We start from the raw sequence: 21,071 nt of genomic DNA on the forward strand, positions 1-21,071 counted from the left end.
CCGTAGCACAACATAAACTCAACAGAAGAGTTGAGTACATAACTCCACATGTGTTCATTCATAGTTTTGGTGCCTTCAGAGACAATCTACAATGTAAATAGTCACAAAAATAAAGAAAACGCATTGAATGAGGAGAAGGTGTGTCCAAACTTTTGGTCTGTATTGTATTAACATAAAAACATGTGAAATCTCAAAACAACTTCAGTAAAACAACTTAAAAACAAGGATAATGCCTAATAGGAACATTTTCTCGATCCTTTAAAACAGGGGCCGGGAACCTTTTTGGCTGAGAGAGCCATGAAAGCCAAATATTGTAAAAACATATTTCCGTTAGAGCCATATAATATTTTTTAACACTGAATACAACTAAATGTAAGCCTTTTTAAGTAAGACCAACATTTTTTGAGTATAATAGGTCTCTTATTCTTTTTGATAACACTGTTACTCTAAAGCTAACCGATAATAAATAAAATACTTCTTACCATTAGGTGCGGTAGAAAACGGATAGATTGATTAAAATGTATGAGAATGTTTTATATTTTGAGCGTTATTTTTAATGTGATTACCAGCAGAATTATTACTTATCGTGTTAAGCATCGTCAGCTAAGATTTATCTGAGAGCCAGATGCGGTCATCAAAAGAGCCACATCTGGCTCTAGAGCCATAGGTTCTCTACTCCTGCTTTAATATGTCCTGAAATTCCCACAAAGTGATCAGCTCAAGTAACCTCAGATCTTTTTGCAAGCTGTTCCATGACCATATAGCAGCATACAGTATCCGAAAGGTTTTTTCCCCAAGATTTGAGTTGGCTTTAGGACGCATCTTCGATTTAGCCATTGTTTCGCCAAGCACACCACGCAAAATCGTGTTAGAGCTTGCTGTCACTTTGGACACAGGTCAAAGTCAAACATGAAGAAATGTACGGCAATAACAGTTTTGAAAAGGTAAATGATGCTTTCAAATGGGAGCCGCAGTTCAAGGTTAATTTAAAACTGGCGATGCACAAAACAGGCAACTATTATAGACATTAAAAGCCTCATGGTTTATCACCCAAACCTGTCTCCTTGATAGTAATGATGTGCCTGTATCCTTGAATCCGCCATCACGATGGCAATTAATCTTCCAGATTAGCCTGTTTTTATTAAACCATCTGAATAAAACATGAATTCCCTTCCCCAAATTAAACAACGCAGCACATTTCATTACTTAAAATTCAAGCAGTAATCCCTCTCCGTGTTGTAGCTGTAAAAGTTCCAAAAACAAATGCTGCAATGTGACTGCAAGCCTGCGGTGGGTGTTGCTTTTGGTGAGACCGAACAAAAAGTGGCCTTGGTTAAAGGGGAACATTATCACCAGACCTATGTAAGCGTCAGTATATACCTTGATGGTGCAGAAAAGGGACCATGTTTTTTTAACCGATTTACGAACTCTAAATGGGTGAATTTTGGCGAATTAAACGCCTTTCTGTTTATCGCTCTTTTTGCGGTGACGTCTCCAAGGTAATCCAGCCGCCATTTTCATTTTCAACACATTGCAAACATTGGGTCTCAGCTCTGTTATTTTCTGTTTTTTTCGACTATTTTTTGGAACCTTGGAGGCATCATGCCATGCCGGTGTGTTGTCGGAGGGTGTAACAACACTAACAGGGAGGGATTCAAGTTGCACCACTGGCCCGAAGATGCGAAAGTGTCTGCCGCCAGACCCGCATTGAATGTGCCAGAGTGTCTGCACATTTTACCGGCGATGACAGACATGGCACAGAGATGTATGGATAACCTGCAGATGCATTTGCAACGATAAATTCAACGAAATCACAAAGGTGAGTTTTGTTGATGTTGACTTATGTGCTAATCAGACATATTTGGTCGTGGCGTGACTGCCAGCTAATCGATGCTAACATGCTACGCTAATCAACGCTATCATGCTATTTACCGACGGTGCTAAAGCAGACATGGCACAGAGATGTATGGATAACCTGCAGATGCATTTGCAACGATAAAGTCAACGAAATCACAAAGGTGAGTTTTGTTGATGTTGACTGCCAGCTAATCAATGCTAACATGCTACGCTAATCGATGCTAACATGCTATTTACCGGCGGTGCTAAAGCAGACATGGCACAGAGATGTATGGATAACCTGCAGATGCAACTATGTTACGTTTCCTTCCACCCACATTTAATGCGAAAAAAACACCAATCGAAGGATTTAAGTTGCTCCAGTGTCACGAGATGCGAAAGTCGTGATCGTTTGGTCCGCACATTTTACCGGCGATGCTAACGCAGCTATTCGGCCATGCTATGGCTATGAATAGCGTCAATAGCTGCAGTTTCTTCTTCAATACTTTCATACTCCAACCATCCGTTTCAATACACGCGTGATCTGTTGAATCGCTTAAACCGCTGAAATCCGAGTCTGAATCCGAGCTAATGTCGCTATATCTTGCTGTGCTATTCGCCATTGTTTGTTTACATTGGCAGCACTGAATGACGTCACAGGGAAATGGAAAGTCGCATCGCAAATAGCGAAAATCAAGCACTTTAAAGCTTTTTTTTAGGGATATTCCAGGACCGGTAAAATTGTGAAAAAAACTTCAAAAAATACAACAAGCCACTGGGAACTGATTTTTATTGTTTTTTACCCTTTTGAAATTGTGATAATGTTCCCCTTTAACGCAAACACTGCTCTTCCTCGCCACAGACCAATATATTTGAATAATGGCTATTAATGCACGATAAATATCGCACAAATAATTACTCGGACTGATATGAGGAATTATGTCTTACAAATAAATCAGATAACATTAAAAAAAATAGCTTGGTTAACTGATTTTTAAACAAAAATGTTCCAGAGAGGCGAGATTACCTGTATTGTGCAGTAGGGAGGTTGGGGTGAACAAATCAAGCGCTCCTTTTCTCCTAACTTGTAGGTTAGTTGTTAGCGTCCCCTGAGCTCTTTGTAAACAAACATGGCATCGATTGTGTGGGACTTCTTCACGTTTTCATAAGATTATTTCAAAAGTGACCTATGATGATTTTCGTATTTTCTGAATTAAAAATATTGTTGCAAAGTCGGATACTCGTGTTACTTTTTTTTGTATCGGTGTATTTTTTTTCCCTTCGGATACTCGTGTTAAACGACGACAAAGCGTCAAATCATAAGTTTCATGCATCATGAATTGAACTTGCACGCAGTTTTGGGTGCCTCTGTTCGCAGGGTTTTGCAAATCACAGCAAGGTGGACGTACTTATTTTTGGACATTAAGTAAAGCTCTCAACCAGAGGGGGAGGAGCCTCTGCTCCAGGCTATGGAGAAAACAAAAAGGTAGGACACAGTATAATATTCATCACATTTTGGCATGTGTATATAACATGCAGTGATGTAAATGCTGCTTATAGCAGCTTTGTTTATGCACACTCTGCATCAATCAAAGAGTGTGCAGGTGGACTTAATGTTTTGACCGGGTGAATCTGTATAATATTTCGGAGGTTCATTTTCAACTGGGTGTAGAACTATGTACATTCTAAAAAATATATAAATGATAAAGCTTTTGGAGAGGGTGGGAACACCTCAAAAACCTCAAAAAATAAGTTTTAAATGTGACCGTGGAGCAAAATTTACACCAAAGCACATCTAATACATATCATCCAGACCAGGGGTCACCAACGCGGTGCCCGCGGGCACCAGGTAGCCCATAAGGACCACATGAGTCGCCCGCTGGCCTGTTCTAAAAATAGCTTAAATAGCAGCACTTACCAGTGAGCTGCCTCTATTTTTTAAATTGTATTTATTTACTAGCAAGCTGGTCTCGCTTTGCTCGACATTTTTAATTCTAAGAGAGACAAAACTCAAACAGAATTTGAAAATCCAAGAAAATATTTTAAAGACTTGGTCTTCACTTGTTTAAATAAATTCATTTATTTTTTTACGTTGCTTCTTATAACTTTCAGAAAGACAAATTTAGAAAAAAAAAACCACAAGCTTAAAAATGATTTTAGGATTTTTAAACACATATCTTTTTACCTTTTAAATTCCTTCCTCTCTTCTTTCCTGACAATTTAAATCAATGTTCAAGTATTTTTTTATTTTTTATTATTGTAAATGATAATAAATACATTTTAATTTAATTCTTCATTTTAGCTTCTGTTTTTTCGACAAAGAATATTTGTGAAATATTTCTTCAAAATTACTATGATTAAAATTCAAAAAAATTATTCTGGCATATATAGAAAATCTGAAGAATCAAATTTAAATCTTATTTCAAAGTCCTTTGAATTTCTTTTAACATTTTTGTTCTGGAAAATCTAGAAGAAAAACTAATTTGTCTTTGTTAGAAAAAAAGCTTGGTCCAATTTGTTATATATTCTAACAAAGTGCAGATTGGATTTTAACCTACTTAAAACATGTCATCAAAAATATATATTTATTGTGAGAAATCATTAAGATGATCAGTGTTTCCACAAAGATAAATATCATTAATTATTAATAACAACAGAGTTAAAAAGTAAATTGAGCAAATTGGCTATTTCTGGCAATTTATTTAAGTGTGTATCAAACTGGTAGCCCTTCGCATTAATCAGTACCCAAGAAGTAGCTCTTGGTTTCAAAAAGGTTGGTGACCCCTGATCTAGACCACAAGGAAGTGTATTAAAATCATCATAGGTTCTCTTTAAGTGCTATTTGCACCTAATATTCCACAAAAGGCGCTTTAACACATCAAACCTTATCAAACGGCAGCATTGCTACAAAAGTGTTTTGCAAGACAGTCCTAAAACCTTTGCCGCAGCGTTTGAAAATTAAATTATGCTTAACAGACGACCCGAGAGCTAAAGGGATCTTTGATCTCATTAAGAAGACCAGCCATTTACCAATGCTAGGACAAATCTACACATACACTTTGTCAAAATCAATTTTGTTTGACTCTTTTTCCACAAACAATACTTAAAACTAAATTTAAAAAGAAAATGGTGTACCTTATCGGTCATGAGAAGCTCTAGTGTTAAACTTAAGGCCCGGGGGCCAGATGTGGCCTGACATTTTATGTGGCTCGCCAAAGGCTGGAAATAATGTGCGTCAATAAAATACTTTCTGGCTAAATGTATTTGTTCATTTAATTGTGACTGAAAAGAAGACAGCATATTAAAAGTGGGACTCTTGGGCAACATAAATCCGATTCTTGGGGGTGAAAATTCAGAATCGATTCAACACAATTCTTGTAATACAGTATATTACTTGGTATATAATTTTTTTAAAATATTTTGAACACAGGTTTAAGTTATTAAAAAATCTTTTGAACACAGTTTTTAAGTTGGCAGTTGACATATGATTTATATGCGCAGTGTTGGCCTAAAAGAGCTATTTTTAATATTTTATTTATAAAAATATTATTTATAAATATTATTTATAAAAAAAAAATCACTAAATGTTAATATCATTCAAGAAAATGGAGGGGACTTAACTCCAGCACAGTCCCAGCTTTGCAATATTTTGTATTGATAATTAATAATAATAATAATAACAACAAGCATTACAACAATAATAATATCAATAACAGTTGTTTAATGTTTTTATTCTTAAAATGTATTTTTTAAAGATAATTATTTGGCAAATTTGTTTATAAAAATCGATTTAGAATCCTAATTAACAAAAAATTGTGATGAGAATCGAATGTGAATACAGTTTGTGTGCACTCCTACTGCGTTACGTATCTTCTGAACTAGTAGCATGCAACGAAATATATTCCAAGCATTTTTGGGGGTTATGAAAAATAAATACATGCATGTCAAGTAAAATTTGGATATGAACAAAATATTTTTTAAAAATGTAGGCCTATAGACTCATTTTTAATATTTTATTTACAAAAATCACTGAATGTTAATTAATATAATTCAAGAAAATGGAGGGAACTTAACTCCAGCACAGTCCCAGCTTTGCAATATTTTGTATTAATAATTAATTAATGATAATAATATTAATAACAACAACAAGCATTACAACAAAATAATATCAATAATAGTTGTTTAATGTTTTTATTCTGAAAACATATTTTTTTAAAGATAATTATTTGGCAAAAATGTTATAAAAATCGATTTAGAATCATAATTAACAAAAAATTGTGATTAGAATCGAATGTGAATACATTTTTTGTGAACTCCTACTTTGTTACGTATCTTCTGAACTAGTAGCATGCAACAAGATATATTCCAAGCATTTTTGGGGGTTATGAAAAATAAATACATGCATGTCAAGTAAAATTTGGATATGAACAAAAGACAACCTTCAATCTGCTGGTAAAAAAACATAATAAAACACAAATGCATTTGCAAATTATGTAACAAGACTAATTTACATTTATATTCATTAATATATACTGTTAAAATTAGCCACAACTTCAATGTGACCCTCCCTAAAAAGGAGTTTGACACCGCTGCTCTAATTAATTAATATATTTTTTGTGTGCATCCCTACTTTTTAGGCAACTTTACATAAAAGCACCGTATTTTTCGGAGTATACGTCGCACCGGAGTATAAGTCGCACCTGCCGAAAATTCTTAAAGGGGAACATTAACACAATTTCAAAAGGGTTAAAAACAATAAAAATCAGTTCCCAGTGGCTTGTTGTATTTTTTGAAGTTTTTTTCAAAATTTTACCGGTCCCGGAATATCCCTAAATAAAGCTTTAAAGTGCCTCATTTTCGCTATCTTCGAAACCACTATCCATCTGTGACGTCATACAGGGCTGCCAATACAAACAACATGGCGGTTACCACACAGCAAGATATAGCGACATTATCTCGGATTCAGACTCGGATTTCAGCGGCTTAAGCGATTCAACCGATTACGCATGTATTGAAACAGATGGTCGGAGTATGGAGGCAGATAGCAAAACGAAATTGAAGAAGAAATTGAAGCTATTGAGCAAATAGCTATTGACGCTATTCGGCCATAGCGTGGGTGTACCTAATGAGTTGGCCCATAACATGGCTGCCTTATTAGCATCGCCGGTAAAATGTGCGGACCAAACGATCAGGACTTTCGCATCTTGTGACACTGGAGCAACTTAAATCCGTCGATTGGTAAGTGTTTGTTTCGCATTAAATGTGGGTATCGAGTTTCAAATGTACATACAGCCAGCGTAAATAGCATGTTAGCATCGATTAGCTGGCAGTCATGCCGTGACCAAATATGTCTGATTAGCACATAAGTCAACAACATCAACAAAACTCACCTTTGTGATTTCGTTGACTTAATCGTTGCAAATGCATCTGCAGGTTATCCATACATCTCTGTGCCATGTCTGTCTTAGCATCGCCGGTCAAATGTAAAGACACTCTGGCACATTCAATGGGGGTCTGGCGGAAGATTTTTTGCCAGTGGTGCAACTTGAATCCCTCCCTGTTAGTGTTGTTACACCCTCCGACAACACACCGACGAGGCATGATGTCTCCAAGGTTCCAAAAAATAGTCGAAAAAACGGAAAATAACAGAGCTGAGACCCGGTGTTTGTAATGTGAAAATGAAAATGGCGGGTGTGTTACCTCGGTGACGTCACGTTCTGACGTCATCGCTAAAAGACCGATAAACAGAAAGGCGTTTAATTTGCCAAAATTCACCCATTTAGAGTTCGTAAATCGGTTGAAAAAAATACATGGTCTTTTCTCTGCAACATCAAGGTATATATTGACGTTTGCATAGGTCTGGTGATAATGTTCCCCTTTAATAAAGAAGGGAAAAAACATATATAAGTCGCACTGGAGTATAAGTCACATTTTTGGGGGAAATTTTTTTGATAAAACCCAACACCAAGAATAGACATTTGAAAGGTAATTTAAAATAAATAAGGAATAGTGAACAGGCTGAATGAGTGCACATTATATAACGCATAAATAACCAACTGAGAAGGTGCCTGGTATGTTAACGTAACATATTATGGTAAGAGTCATTCAAATAACTATAAGATATAGAACATGCTATACGTTTACCAAACATGTTGTCACTCCTAATCGCTAACTCCCATGAAATCTTATACGTCTAGTCTCTTACGTGAATGAGCTAAATATTATTATGTGATATTTTACGGTAATGTGTTAATAATTTCACACATAAGTCGCTGCTGAGTATAAGTCGCACCAGTGGCCAAACTATAAAAAAACGTATAGCTCCAAAAATAGGGTACATGAGAGGGTTACCAGTGCACCAACCGCGCAATATGTGTTTGCTTGTGTGAACTAATGAACAAGTGTGTGAGCAGTCCAAAACCAATAAAAAGTGTCCCGAGAGGTACCCCTGCAACATCTGCACAGCCAGATAATGAGATGCAATGTTTGTTTAATTTGAAGGGCCTGAGAATATTTGTCAAATATAATATGCTAATGAGAGCTCCTATCAGCGAATTGCCTTGAGTGGGATTGGGAGGGAAAAGTGAATAGGAGTCGAGGGTGCCGCGTGAGCGACAGCGAGTTCCTATTCGTGCCCATCAAAATAAAAACCGGGGGGAAAAAAAAAAATCCTGGCAAGAAACGGCGACGGTTGTCGCTTAATGCCAGCCTCGGTTGATGTGCATCTGTTGAGAGCTGCCTCATTTGTTTCCTGACACCCATTTACCTCAAGATAAAGCGGGGGGAAAACAGCAGGAAAGTGATGGACTTCTGAATGCGTAATGAACATCCTGTCAGTCTGAAACAAAAACTACAGCCTGTGTTCGGAGACTATTGGCCGTTGATTGGAATTGACAGGCAGGCACACAAAGTAAGGGCAGATGTTTTCAGGACGTCGAGACAATTTGGACAGTCTATGGATCTATGCAGCTCTTTGTTGCCGCTAACAGTTTGACAGCGAGGGAGTGACAGTAATGTCTGGTACAGAACAATGGCAAATTTACAAATAACGAGCTGCGGTCTGGCGACGCCTGAGAGGACTCCTTTTTCTTTTCCGCACTGGTGCGAGCGACCTTTGATACTCGTGTTGTTCGACGTGCGGTGCTTCAAAGTTTGACAGTTAAACATTTAAAACACGGATTTACCTAGTGCTTTATTTGTGAATAGACCAGGGGCGTCAAACTCACATACAGAGTGGGCCAAAATGTAAAACTGAACAAAGCCGCGGGCCAAGTTTGAACAAATTGACCTTTTTTAATTGGGACCCAAACAAGTTTTGCATTGAAAATTGAACAAGCAAGTAGGGATGCACCGATTAATCGGTAACCGAATATATTCGGCCGAATATGGCAAAAAAAAGCCACATTCGGCCTTCGGTGGAATGAGTTAAAAACAAGGCCGAATAGTGGCGTGTAACGCAATTTTTTTAACGCGGTGCAGTGACGTGGTGACGTTGGGATATGTTGTGTACCTGTATAAGTGTATGAGGTTACAAGCACACACTCTTTGAGATTTAGTGGGGCGTCTGTTTACATTATTAGCCTGTTGTGTAGGCTACCTGTATAAGTGTATGAGGCTACAAGCACACAGGGGCCACAGGGGCGGCATAGCTCGGTTGGTAGAGTCGCCGTGCCAGTAGGACTCGGCAAAAGACAATATTGGCATAGGCAACCCAATGGCAAAGCCTACTTCCTAACTACGAAAACACACCTCGGACTGAAATGAATGCATAGCTCGGTTGGTAGAGTCGCCGTGCCAGTAACTTGAGGGTTGCAGGTTCGATTCCCGCTTCTGCCATCCTAGACACTGCCGTTGTGTCCTTGGGCAAGACACTTTACCCACCTGCTCCCAGTGCCCCCCCACACTGGTTTAAAATGTAACTTAGATATTGGGTTTCACTATGTAAAGCGCTTTGAGTCACTAGAGAAAAGCGCTATATAAATATAATTCACTTCACTTCACACTTATTGAGATTTAGTGGGGCCTCTGTTTACATTATTAGCCTGTTGTGTAGGCTACCTGTATAAGTGTAAGAGGTTATAAGCACACACTTAATTGAGATTTACCTGAGCCTTCTGTTTACATTATTAGCATATCTACTGTGGCTAAGCAGACTTTTGCCAAAAGGACAATAATTCATTTGTTGTGGGTTTATCCACTGTAATGCACTTTATTTTTTTTTTTGGAATGCATGTTTTGTTTGAAGGCCTAATATAAATGAAACACTTCGAGCTTTTTTTGAAAAGCAAAGGCTACTGGAATATCCAAAAAATGTCAATATTCAATAAAAAAATTATTTTATTTGAAAAACATGTCTAAATATTTATTCTAGGCTATTTATGCAATATTTAAAAAATTGTGAAAAACTGCATTCATTATTCGGTATTCGCCCTTCGGCCAAGCGTTTAAATTTTATTCGGCTTCGGCCACAAATTTTCATTTCGGTGCAGCCCTACAAGCAATGCTCATATAACTATAGTGACATGCAAAATCGAGTTTCTAATAATAAATAAAAATCAATGGCATATCAAATAAAAACTTGAATGCCTCTTTTCTTTTTGGAGCCTTCTGAGGTAAATATCAAAATTAACTTTTTCCAGGGATAATAATATTGAAAATAAAATAATGTATGAATCAAACATTCAAGCCTTGAGAAAGTACATGAATTAAACTTGAATTATTGCTCAGTTTGCTACACTGATTTGCTTTAACACTGAATATGGAACAAGCAACGCTTTTATAACTTAATAGTGCAAAATCAACTTTCAAAAAACAAACGAAAAAACATCAATGGTATATGAAATAAAATTGAAATAAAAACATGTAATGCCTCTTTTCTATTTGGAGCCTTCTGGTGTAAATATCAAAATCAACTTTTTCCACAGGCTGATAAATTTGAAAATAAAATAATGATGGTGGGTGGGGTTCGGTGGTAGCGGGGGTGTATATTGTAGCATCCCGAAAGAGTTAGTGATGCAAGGGGTTCTGGGTATTTATTCTGTTTATTGTGGTTACGGTGTGGATGTTCTCCCGAAATGTGTTTGTCATTCTTGTTTGGTGTGGGTTCACAGTGTGGCGCATATTTGTAACGGTGTTAAAGTTGTTTAAACGGCCACCCTCAGTGTGACCTGTATGGCCGTTGACCAAGTATGCTTGCATTCACTTGTGTGTGTGCGTGTTTTAAAACCGCATATATTATGTGACTGTTAATAAGGAGGAAAAGTGGACGTGACGACAGGTTGTAGAGGACGCTAAAGGCAGTGCCTTTTAGGCACGCCCCCAATACTGTTGTCCAGAACGGAAATCGGTAGAAATTTGGGCTGATGGTTGCCTCGGGAGATTTTCGGGAGGGGCACGGAACTTCAGGAGTCTCCCAGGAAAATCATGAGGGTAGGCAAGTATGAGTATTAGCGGTGAATGCCGCTGTATAATACCGGCGGGCCAGCTCTAATGTTAATTTGATATTGCCTCAAGGGCCACATTTAATTACAGGGCGGGCCAAATTTGGCCCGCGGGCCAAATTTGGCCCGCGGGCCAGAGTTTGACATCCATGGAATAGACGCACACTCAGGGCAAAAGCCCTCCACTGATTTATAGTGGATCGGCACAAAACTTCATGCTTTTGGAGATAGTCATTCCCAATATGCTGGAATTCTGTCATTTATTAGAAATTAGGAGCAATGTAATGTAACAAAATCACTTTCCTGTTTAGTAGTGCTGCGAATCTTTGGGTGTCCCACGATTCGATTCAATATCGATTCTTGGGGTCACGATTCGATTCAAAATCGATTTCTTTTTTCAATTCAACACGATTCTCGATTCAAAAACGATTTTTTACCAATGTAAAAGGATTCTGTATTCATTCAATACATAGGATTTCAGCAGGATCTACCCCAGTCTGCTGACATGCAAGCAGAGTAGTATATTTTTGTAAAAAAGCTTTTATAACTGTAAAGGACAATGTTTTATCAACTGATTACATCCATCCATCCATTTTCTACCGCTTATTCCCTTTCGGGGTCGCGGGGGGCGCTGGCGCCTATCTCAGCTACAATCGGGCGGAAGGCAGGGTACACCCTGGACAAGTCGCCACCTCATCGCAGGGCCAACTGATTACAATAGCGTGAATTTGTTTCAACTATTAAACGAACCAAAAATATGACTTATTTTATCTTTGTGAAAACATTGGACACAGTGTGTTGTCAAGCTTATGAGATGCGATGCAAGTGTAAGCCACTGTGACACTATTGTTCTTTTTTTTATTTTTACAAATGTCTAATGATAAAGTTAATGAGGGATTTTTAATCACTGCTATGCTGAAATGATATTTAATATATTTATACTGTTGTTGATAATATTCATTTTTGTTTCACTACTTTTGGTTTGTTCTGTGTGGTGTTTGTGTCTCCTCTCAATTGCTCTGTTTATTGAGTGTTGCTGGTTCAGGTTTGGTTTTGGAATTGGATTGCATTGTTATGGTATTGCTGTGTATTGTTTTGTTGGATTGATTAAAAACAAAATAAAATAATGATTTTTTTTTAAAATGAGAATTGATTCTGAATCGAACAACATTAAAATCGTGATTCAAATTCGAATCGATTTTTCCCCACACTCCTAGTGTTTAGTGGCTCATCCCTCCACAAACAGTGGGAATCTGACAACAATATTGATCAAAATGACTCCTACAAAAAAGTGGTAGTGGTCAGGGCTGGGCGATTTATCGATATACTCGATAAATCCCGGGTTTGTCCCTGTGCGATATAGAAAATGACTATATTGTGATATTCGAGTATATGTTCTCACGCAGTTGCTTTTAGCTGCAGGCATTACACTGCATGCGTTTCCCACTCCTTCTTGTCTCTCCTTCTCACAGAGACATAAACAAGCACACCTCCTCACATACGCCACGCGTGCAACGTCACGTTTTGCCCGAGCAGAGAGGTAGCGACATGGGTAACATTAGCTGTGATGCTAATGATGCGTTGCGAGTGGTAATGCGAGAGAGAGAGAAGGTGCGAGTCTGGTAACAAATGAAGGAAGAAATAATTCCCTAGAAAAACAGCACGGGGTCCATCGTCTGGCGCTGGTTTGGCTTCAAGCAAGAATATGATGAACAAGTAAGCGGCAAAAACTTTGCTACAAAAAAGTAGCAGCACTGCTATTTGATTTCCTATAATGCAGCTCATTTTTATTTGACAGTTATTGAAATATCTTGTGTGACATCATGCACAAAAGTGCACTTTAATTTAGTGTTGTTTTGATACGTCATATTATTGACATCATGCACAAAAGTGCACTCAGCTTGTTTTAATAATAATTCACCCCTATACAATATCCTACCCCGATACCCTACTGTGCAATACTACCCTTCGAGTGCAATACGTCCGACACTGATTGTTATTTATTACTTCGGTACTCTTGTCTTGTTCTGTATATTGTAGAGTATTATGTATTTCTATAGTGTTTTGTATATTGTACAGCAGGGGTCACCAACCTTTTTGAAACCAAGAGCTACGTCTTGGGTACTGATTAATGCGAAGGGCTACCAGTTTAATACACACTTAAATAAATTGCCAGAAATAGCCAATTTGCTCAATTTACCTCTTTTGTTAGCGGTGACGCCGTCGACCTATTGTATTCTCCTCACTGCCCACTGCTGATGGATGTTCGCTGCTAGCTAGCCATGTCTTGAAGCACCTCTTCCTGAGGGCGTTAGTGTTATAATTTTACATATATAGTCAGTTTTTCGGCCAAAATGCGTCCATTCTTCCTTTTCTGCCCACACACTGTGTCTGCTTGTAAGTACTCTGTGATTGTGCGCTGCCGAACATGCTCCTTTCCTAGTAAACCCAGCAATGTCTGGACGTGACAACGCGCTGTCATGCCCGTTGGGAACCAGTACTTTTCAAACATAGTACCGTTTTTAAATTCATTACTACCGCAATACTATACTAGAACCGGTATACCGTACAACAGGGGTCACCAACCTTTTTGCAACCAAGAGCTACTTCTTGGGTACTGATTAATGCGAAGGGCTACCAGTTTGATACACACTTAAATAAATGGCCAGAAATAGCCAATTTGTTCAATTTACCTTTAATAAATAAATATATATATATATATATATATATATATATAAAATGGGTATTTCTGTCTGTCGTTCCGTCGTACATTTTTTTTCCTGTTACAGGTTTTTTGTAGAGAATAAATGATGAAAAAAACACTCAATTGAACGGTTTAAAAGAGAAAAAAAACAAAAAAAATAAAATTAAATTTTGAAACACAGTTTATCTTTAATTTTGACTCTTAAAAATACAAAGTTCAACCGAAAAAAATGAAGAGGAAAAACAAGCTAATTTGAATCTTTTTGAACAAATTAAAAGTATTTATGGAACATCATTAGTATTTTTTTCTGATTAAGATTAATTTTAGAATTTTGATGACATGTTTTAAATAGGTTAAACTCCAATCTGCACTTTGTTAGAATATATAACAAATTGGACCAAGCTATATTTCTAACAAAGACAAATCATTATTTGTAGATTTTCCAGAACAACATTTTTAAAAGAAATTCAAGACTTTGAAATAAGATTTAAATTTGATTCTACAGATTTTCTAGATTTGCCAAAATAATTTTTTTGAATTTTAATCATATTAAGTTTGAAGAAATAATTCAAAAATATTCTTTGTTGAAAAAACAGAAGCTAAAATGAAGAATTACATTATAATGTATTTATTATTCTTTACAATAAATAAAAAAAATATCTGAACATTGATTTAAATTGTCAGGAAAGAAGAGGAAGGAATTTAAAAGGTAAAAAGGTATAAGCATTTAAAAATCCTAAAATAATTTTTAAGGTTTTATTTTTTCTGTAAAATTGTCTTTCTGAAAGTTAAAAGAAGCAAAGTAAAAAAATAAATGAATTTATTTAAACAAGTGAAGACCAAGTCTTTAAAATATTTTCTTGGATTTTCAAATGCTATTTGAGTTTTGTCTTAGAATTAAAAATGTCGAGACCAGCTTGCTAGTAAATAAATACAATTAAAAAAATAGAGGCCGCTCACTGGTAAGTGCTACTATTTGAGCTATTTTTAGAACAGGCCAGCGAGCGACTCATCGGGTCCTTACGTTCTACCTGGTGCCCGCAGGCACCGCGTTGGAGACCCCTGCCGTACAACCATACTATGTTCTCTCCCTGATTTTGCTCATGCTAGTTGTGTTTCATGTAAACTGGCCCGTTTTAGTTTCTCCATTGAAGCATTGCTGCATTAGACGGAGTAATATTCATGCAATATTACACTGCTGTGTTCAGAATATTGTGCGGCGGTGAAAAAGGAACACGGGTCTCGGCAGGATTGCAATCTTAAGGCCTGAATGTGTCCTTTATTCCACATTTTTTCCCCTACCTGCGCCAATAACGGCGGCGGGGGAAATATCAGGAGTATTCAATTAGGGCGCTGCGTAGCGCTCGGTAGCTGATGTGCGGAAATTGCAATTTCCTCGACATGATTGATGGCAGTAATACAGGACGTCGTGGGAGTGCGGGCGATGAGGAGGCACGGCGGGAATAACATTGCCCTCTGGTTATGGGGCACGGTGCTGACTGGCCTAATCGCAGAATGAACACCTGTGTGTGTGTGTGTGTGTGTGTGTGTGAATACATCATTAGCAGTGCAGAGTGGCATTTAATGGAGTTTAGTTTGATCAGAAGGTGGGGGACGGCAGGGGGCTTTGCCAAGATGGAAGCGGCAAAAGAGTTGAATTAACAAATTACCGTCTCGCTCGCTATTTGTGTTTTGATGATATGACGCTTTCATCGGCCTGCGCTGGCCAGGTATTCAATCACAGCTGTCAGAAGAAGGCTGCTAATGGTGCGCTGGAGCTCCTCCATCTCAATTTTAATGAGCTGAAATGAAGAACTGATCCCCGCTCAGCACTTCCATGTGTGACTTGGGCGGCGGAAGTAGCGAGGCGCATGCATCTGGCGGATGGGATGGCGTAGATGAAGGTGTACCGTGCGCTCAGGGAGTTTTTACCTGAGGTGCAGCTGACGGCTCAAGAATTGGACGAGGGAAGGACTCCTCACATATTGCCAGGCTGCGAACGAGCCTTAGCCTGGTGTTAGACTGTCGAGGAGGGTGCAGGAGGTGAAACCATACACACACACGTACAGTGGGGCAAAAAAGTATTTAGTCAGCCACCGATTGTGCAAGTTTTCCCGCTTAAAATGATGACAGTGGTCTGTCATTTTCATCATAGGTACACTTCAACTGTGAGAGACAGAATGTGGAAAAAAAATCCAGGAATTCACATTGTAGGAATTTTAAATAACTTATTAGTAAATTATGGTGGAAAATAAGTATTTGGTCAACCATTCAAAGCTCTCACTGATGGAAGGAGGTTTTGGCTCAAAATCTCACGATACATGGCCCCATTCATTCTTTACTTAACACGGATCAATCGTCCTGTCCCCTTAGCAGAAAAACAGCCCCAAAGCATGATGTTTCCACCCCCATGCTTCACAGTAGGTATGGTGTCCTTGGGATGCAACTCAGTATTCTTCTTCCTCCAAACACGACGAGTTGAGTTAATACCAAAAAGTTCTATTTTGGCTTCATTTTACCACATGGCATTCTCCCAAAACCTCTGCTGTATCATTCATGTATCCATTTTCGTATAAACTCAACTCGTCGTGTTTGGAAAAGGAAGAATACTGAGTTGCATCCCAAGAACACCATACCTACTGTGAAGCATGGGGGTGGAAACATCATGCTTTGGGGCTGTTTTTCTGCTAAGGGGACAGGACGATTGATCCGTGTTAAGGAAAGAATGAATGGGGCCATGTATCGTGAGATTTTGAGCCAAAACCTCCTTCCATCAGTGAGAGCTTTGAATGGTTGACCAAATACTTACTTTCCACCATAATTTACAAATAAATTCTTTAAAATTCCTCCAATGTGAATTCCTGGATTTTTTTTTCACATTCTGTCTCTCACAGTTGAAGTGTACCTATGATGAAAATTACAGACCTCTGTCATCATTTTAAGTGGGAGAACTTGCACAATCGGTGGCTGACTAAATACTTTTTTTGCCCCACTATATATAAAATTCACAAAAGAATCCAAAGCATCCAGTAACACCATCACAAAAAAACAGGATGCATTCAAAACACTTCTCCCAAGTGACTGAGCATTTGAAAATGCATTAAGTGACTGAACTTTTTGCTCTCTGAGCAGAGAATTTCATCCCAAAAAAATGAAAGAAAATAAACGCAGCCATCATCACAGAGACTCATGCTTCCTCAAACTGCCCGCTGAGAAGCATAACAGCAATTCAGCAAGCAAAACATGGCAGGCTCCATCCACACTATCTATGCTAAAGCTTCTCCCCACAGACGGCAAACAAGTCATTTTAATAGTCTGCTGCGACGACAAAGTAAACACACCTTCAAATGTCATCCAAGCCAACAATTCACATGAGTCCCTTTAGGGGTGTCCCGATACAACTTTTCCCCTTTCGATAAAAGGTAGTTGGAAGATTTGTTTTAAAACATAATTAGGTAGATAATTCGTTACATTGCCCAAAAAGTAATTGAATTACTATGTAATAAATGTGATGAAACACTGGGGGAAGTAATTGTTTTATTTTAAATGAAAAATTTCAAATATCCGGCATATGCAGTTGAGATGTTTCATGAGAGCAGAGTGTGCGCGTGTACCTTCAAAAGACGGTGCCAAGTGACATCGTCCAGACAGAGCAGTATTAGCTCAGCTGTGTTTGGTAGCTCAAACTCACAGTTGAATCGTTTCACTGGATTGTGTAAGTCCTAATAAGGAGATTGAATGTGCTTCCATGGCTGTAGTCTTCCTTGTCCACAAAAGAGGTACTGTAGGATTGCAAGCTTGTCACTTCAATCATCAATTTGTTGTTCATTATTCTCTCAAAGTAGTAGTGTGCGTATGTACTGTATGTGCGTGTAGTTATATGCGTGTTTGCTGTGTGATGTTGCTTCGTGTTTGATATCAAGTTCATTTTAGAGTAGTGCTGGTTGTTGCTGTTAATAGTAAACATATATTTCTTGCATTGAACCTGCTGTGCATCTGACACTGTCTTGGTGACATACGACCAGATCAAAAGCGGCGCTTCACATTACATCAAATATCTAACTAACGACGTTGTCAAGTACATAAAAGTACTCTTAAAAATGATAATGCTATTATTCAGTAAGTAAATAAAGAGTAAATTAAGCTCAAGACACAGTAAGTGGAATGATGCGGACACGTTTGTTACAGTATGCTTTCGAAATAGACTTATTTCTCCCTTGGAGACTTTGTACGTGTAAGAAATATGCAACTGTAATTATTTGATACTTGTTTATATTGACACATAGCGTTTTTGACTGCATTATTGTTCAATTTCGGACACAAAACTGAGGTTTAGCTTGTGTGCTACTGTGTGCTTAGCTGTTGTGGAATTGCTAGCTAGCCTATTTACTTTTTGTTAACGTCTTGACTATAATACGAGACCAACATTGTGTACTAGAGATGTGCGGATAGGCTATTATATCATCCGCAACCGCATCACCAAAGTCGTCATCCACCCGCCGTCCACCCGAGCCAACATTTTATCAGAACCGCAACCGCCCGCCCGCCACCCGCCCGTTGAAATACACCAGAGGTCGGCCAACTTTACCACTCAAAGAGCTGTTTAAACCCGTTTCACAGAGTAAAGAAGACAATGGGAGCCGCTGACGTTCTCGCGAATATCCAATGGTATTCATCCTGGTGACTAGAATAAGGGCGTGCTGTGAAGCCATTGCCTTTCACACCTTCAACATGTACAAACCGACTGTTAGTCCAGCATCATGTGTGCAGCTTACGCAATCTCATGTACAAGATTGAAAGGCATACTGGGTGATACAGAGTACACTAATGGTTGTGATATAAACAATTTTAACACTCTTACTAATATGCACCACGCTGTGAAGCCAAACCACACAAGAATGACAAACACATTTCGGGAGAACATCCTCACAGTAACACAACATAAACGCAACAGAACAAATACCCAGAATCCTTTGAATCCGTGACACTTCCTGAATATATTTTACTACCCCGCGCCCACCTTACCGACGCACGGGGGGTGGCGGGGTTTGCTGCTAGCGGGGTGTATAAAATAGTCAGGATTGTCATGGATGCAAAGGATTCTGGGTATTTGTTGTGTTGCGTTACTGTGAGGATGTTCTCCCGAAATGTGTTTGTCATTCTTGTTTGGTGTGGCTTCACAGCGTGGCGCGTATTACTAAGAGTGTTAAAATTGTTTATATTACAACCATTAGTGTACTCTGTGTGTCTGCGGAACCAACACACAAGTGTTGCTGGACTGACAAGCAGATCATTACATGCTGTAAAAGGCGACAATGCCAATGGCTTCATAGCACGCCCTAATACTTATTAACTGAGTGACTGCCGGCAGTCATTCTAGAGAATGTTTGCGTCTCCTATTGTCTTTTTCACTATGTGACACGGGTCCTAAACGGCTCTTTGAATGGTAAAGGATACCGATCCCTGAACCATGTATATCAAATATTTCCGAATGGTTCAACCGCCACCCACCCGAATCTAATTCAAATCATTTTTTTCGTCATGTCAACCGCCCCAATCCGCGGATGAGACCGCAAACCGCGCATCTCTATTGTGTACCTATATGATGTCATTTAGATATTACCTGGTTAATTGTTTGTATCGAAACATCGAAGACTTTAGATGCAATCTGATACAACCCCATGATTGTTTTTTGCTGATATCGAACAGATATCCGATATCAACACTGGATCGGGTCACCCCTAGTACCTTTCAAAACATGCGAATGAGGGGATCCATACCTTACATGTCTTCACTGCCTGCACATAGGAGGTGTTTGGTTGGGGGAAAGGTATGCAAAGGAAAGTGCACAAGAAGGTAAAAGCGTTCAAGGAACCATAAAACTTTTGGAGCAAAGAAAACTGTTACCTTTAGAAAGGGAGACATTTGAATTAAACATGACTGGCCTAGATTTTGTGCTCGTGTGCTGCTGAAATAAATGTCTGCAAAATAAATCAGCAGAAAAAGAACATACCGTTGCATACCCGAAACATAGGAGCACTGATCAAAACTGCCAAACATAATACAACAACCTGTTTTACCATTCATTCGGAGCATATATATTCTATTTCACTCTGGTGACTGACTTAATAACATTACATTATGTGTTCTCTTGCATTTATTGCAAAAACTGTATAACTGCTAATTAAAAAAATAATAAATGCCGCACTATTTATACACACAATTGAGTTTAGATGTTTACTTTTAGAGACATGAATGCCAAATATTTTTAGTATTTATTTGAATAATTTTTTTCCAGCGTGGAATAGTTATATAATTTTATGTACTGTACAGTAGTGATATGTCAGTCTCAATACAACCAGCCAGTGTGTAAAATGGTTAGCAAATATGCAGAGAAGAATATGAAACATGCAACTTGTCAAAGGGCCAAACAGTAAACAGAAAATAACATTTAGCTTATGATAAAAATGATCCCACACTTGGGAACGTTTCCTTTTTCTCACCAATCAGTAGCCTAGTGGTTAGAGTGTCCGCCCTGAGATCGGTAGGTTGGGAGTTCAAACCCCAAAGACTAAAAAAAAGGGACCCATTGCCTCCCTGCTTGGCACTCAGCATCAAGGGTTGGAATTGGGGGTTAAATCACCATAAATGATTCCCGGGCGTGGCACCGCTGCTGCCCACTGCTCCCCTCACCTCCCAGGATATGTTCAAGGGGATTGGTCAAATGCAGAGGACAAATTTCACCACACCTAGAGTGTGTGTGACAATCATTGGTACTTTAACTTTAATTTGGAACGATGATGCTGACGAAAAACCGACATTAAACACCACACACTTCTTCCAGTACGAGCAATTTCCCTCGTGGATCAATAAAGTTTGTCTAAGTTTGTCACTTGTGAGCCAAAAGACAAGTTTCCTGATAAACACAGTTTGGCGCTTCACAGTAAAAAGACAAGGCTGTATCAATGACATGTTTTTTTCCTTAAAAGGGACATAGACCTCAAGATATCGAGGGACACAGTATCACTCGTAAGGCTGGGCGGATAGAACGATATCAATATAAAATGCGTTCGATAAAATGTTTTGGATCG

General features: G+C 38.4%; 1 protein-coding gene across 13 annotated transcripts in view; it reads right to left on the bottom strand.

Annotated features, from left to right (window-relative positions):
* Positions 1–21,071, bottom strand: part of LOC133544520 (R3H domain-containing protein 1-like) — a 155,183-nt gene that overhangs the window by 74,255 nt on the left and 59,857 nt on the right. For 11 of the 13 annotated variants that reach the window (XR_009804663.1, XM_061889927.1, XM_061889929.1 and 8 more), the window contains 2 exons: positions 19,761–19,778; positions 15,913–16,002 (listed from right to left, as the gene is read on the bottom strand). The exons of 1 other annotated variant lie outside the window; for it this stretch is intronic. Coding sequence is in view for 11 of the 12 variants with exons in the window: in XM_061889927.1 (XP_061745911.1) it covers positions 15,913–16,002; positions 19,761–19,778 (108 nt within the window). In the remaining variant the exon portion in view is untranslated. The remainder of the gene's footprint in view (positions 1–15,912; positions 16,003–19,760; positions 19,779–21,071) is intronic. One more of the 13 variants, XM_061889935.1, reaches the window with a different exon arrangement.

The sequence above is a fragment of the Nerophis ophidion genome, linkage group LG27 (genome assembly GCF_033978795.1).
Source record: "Nerophis ophidion isolate RoL-2023_Sa linkage group LG27, RoL_Noph_v1.0, whole genome shotgun sequence".
Taxonomy (NCBI): Eukaryota; Metazoa; Chordata; class Actinopteri; order Syngnathiformes; family Syngnathidae; genus Nerophis; species Nerophis ophidion.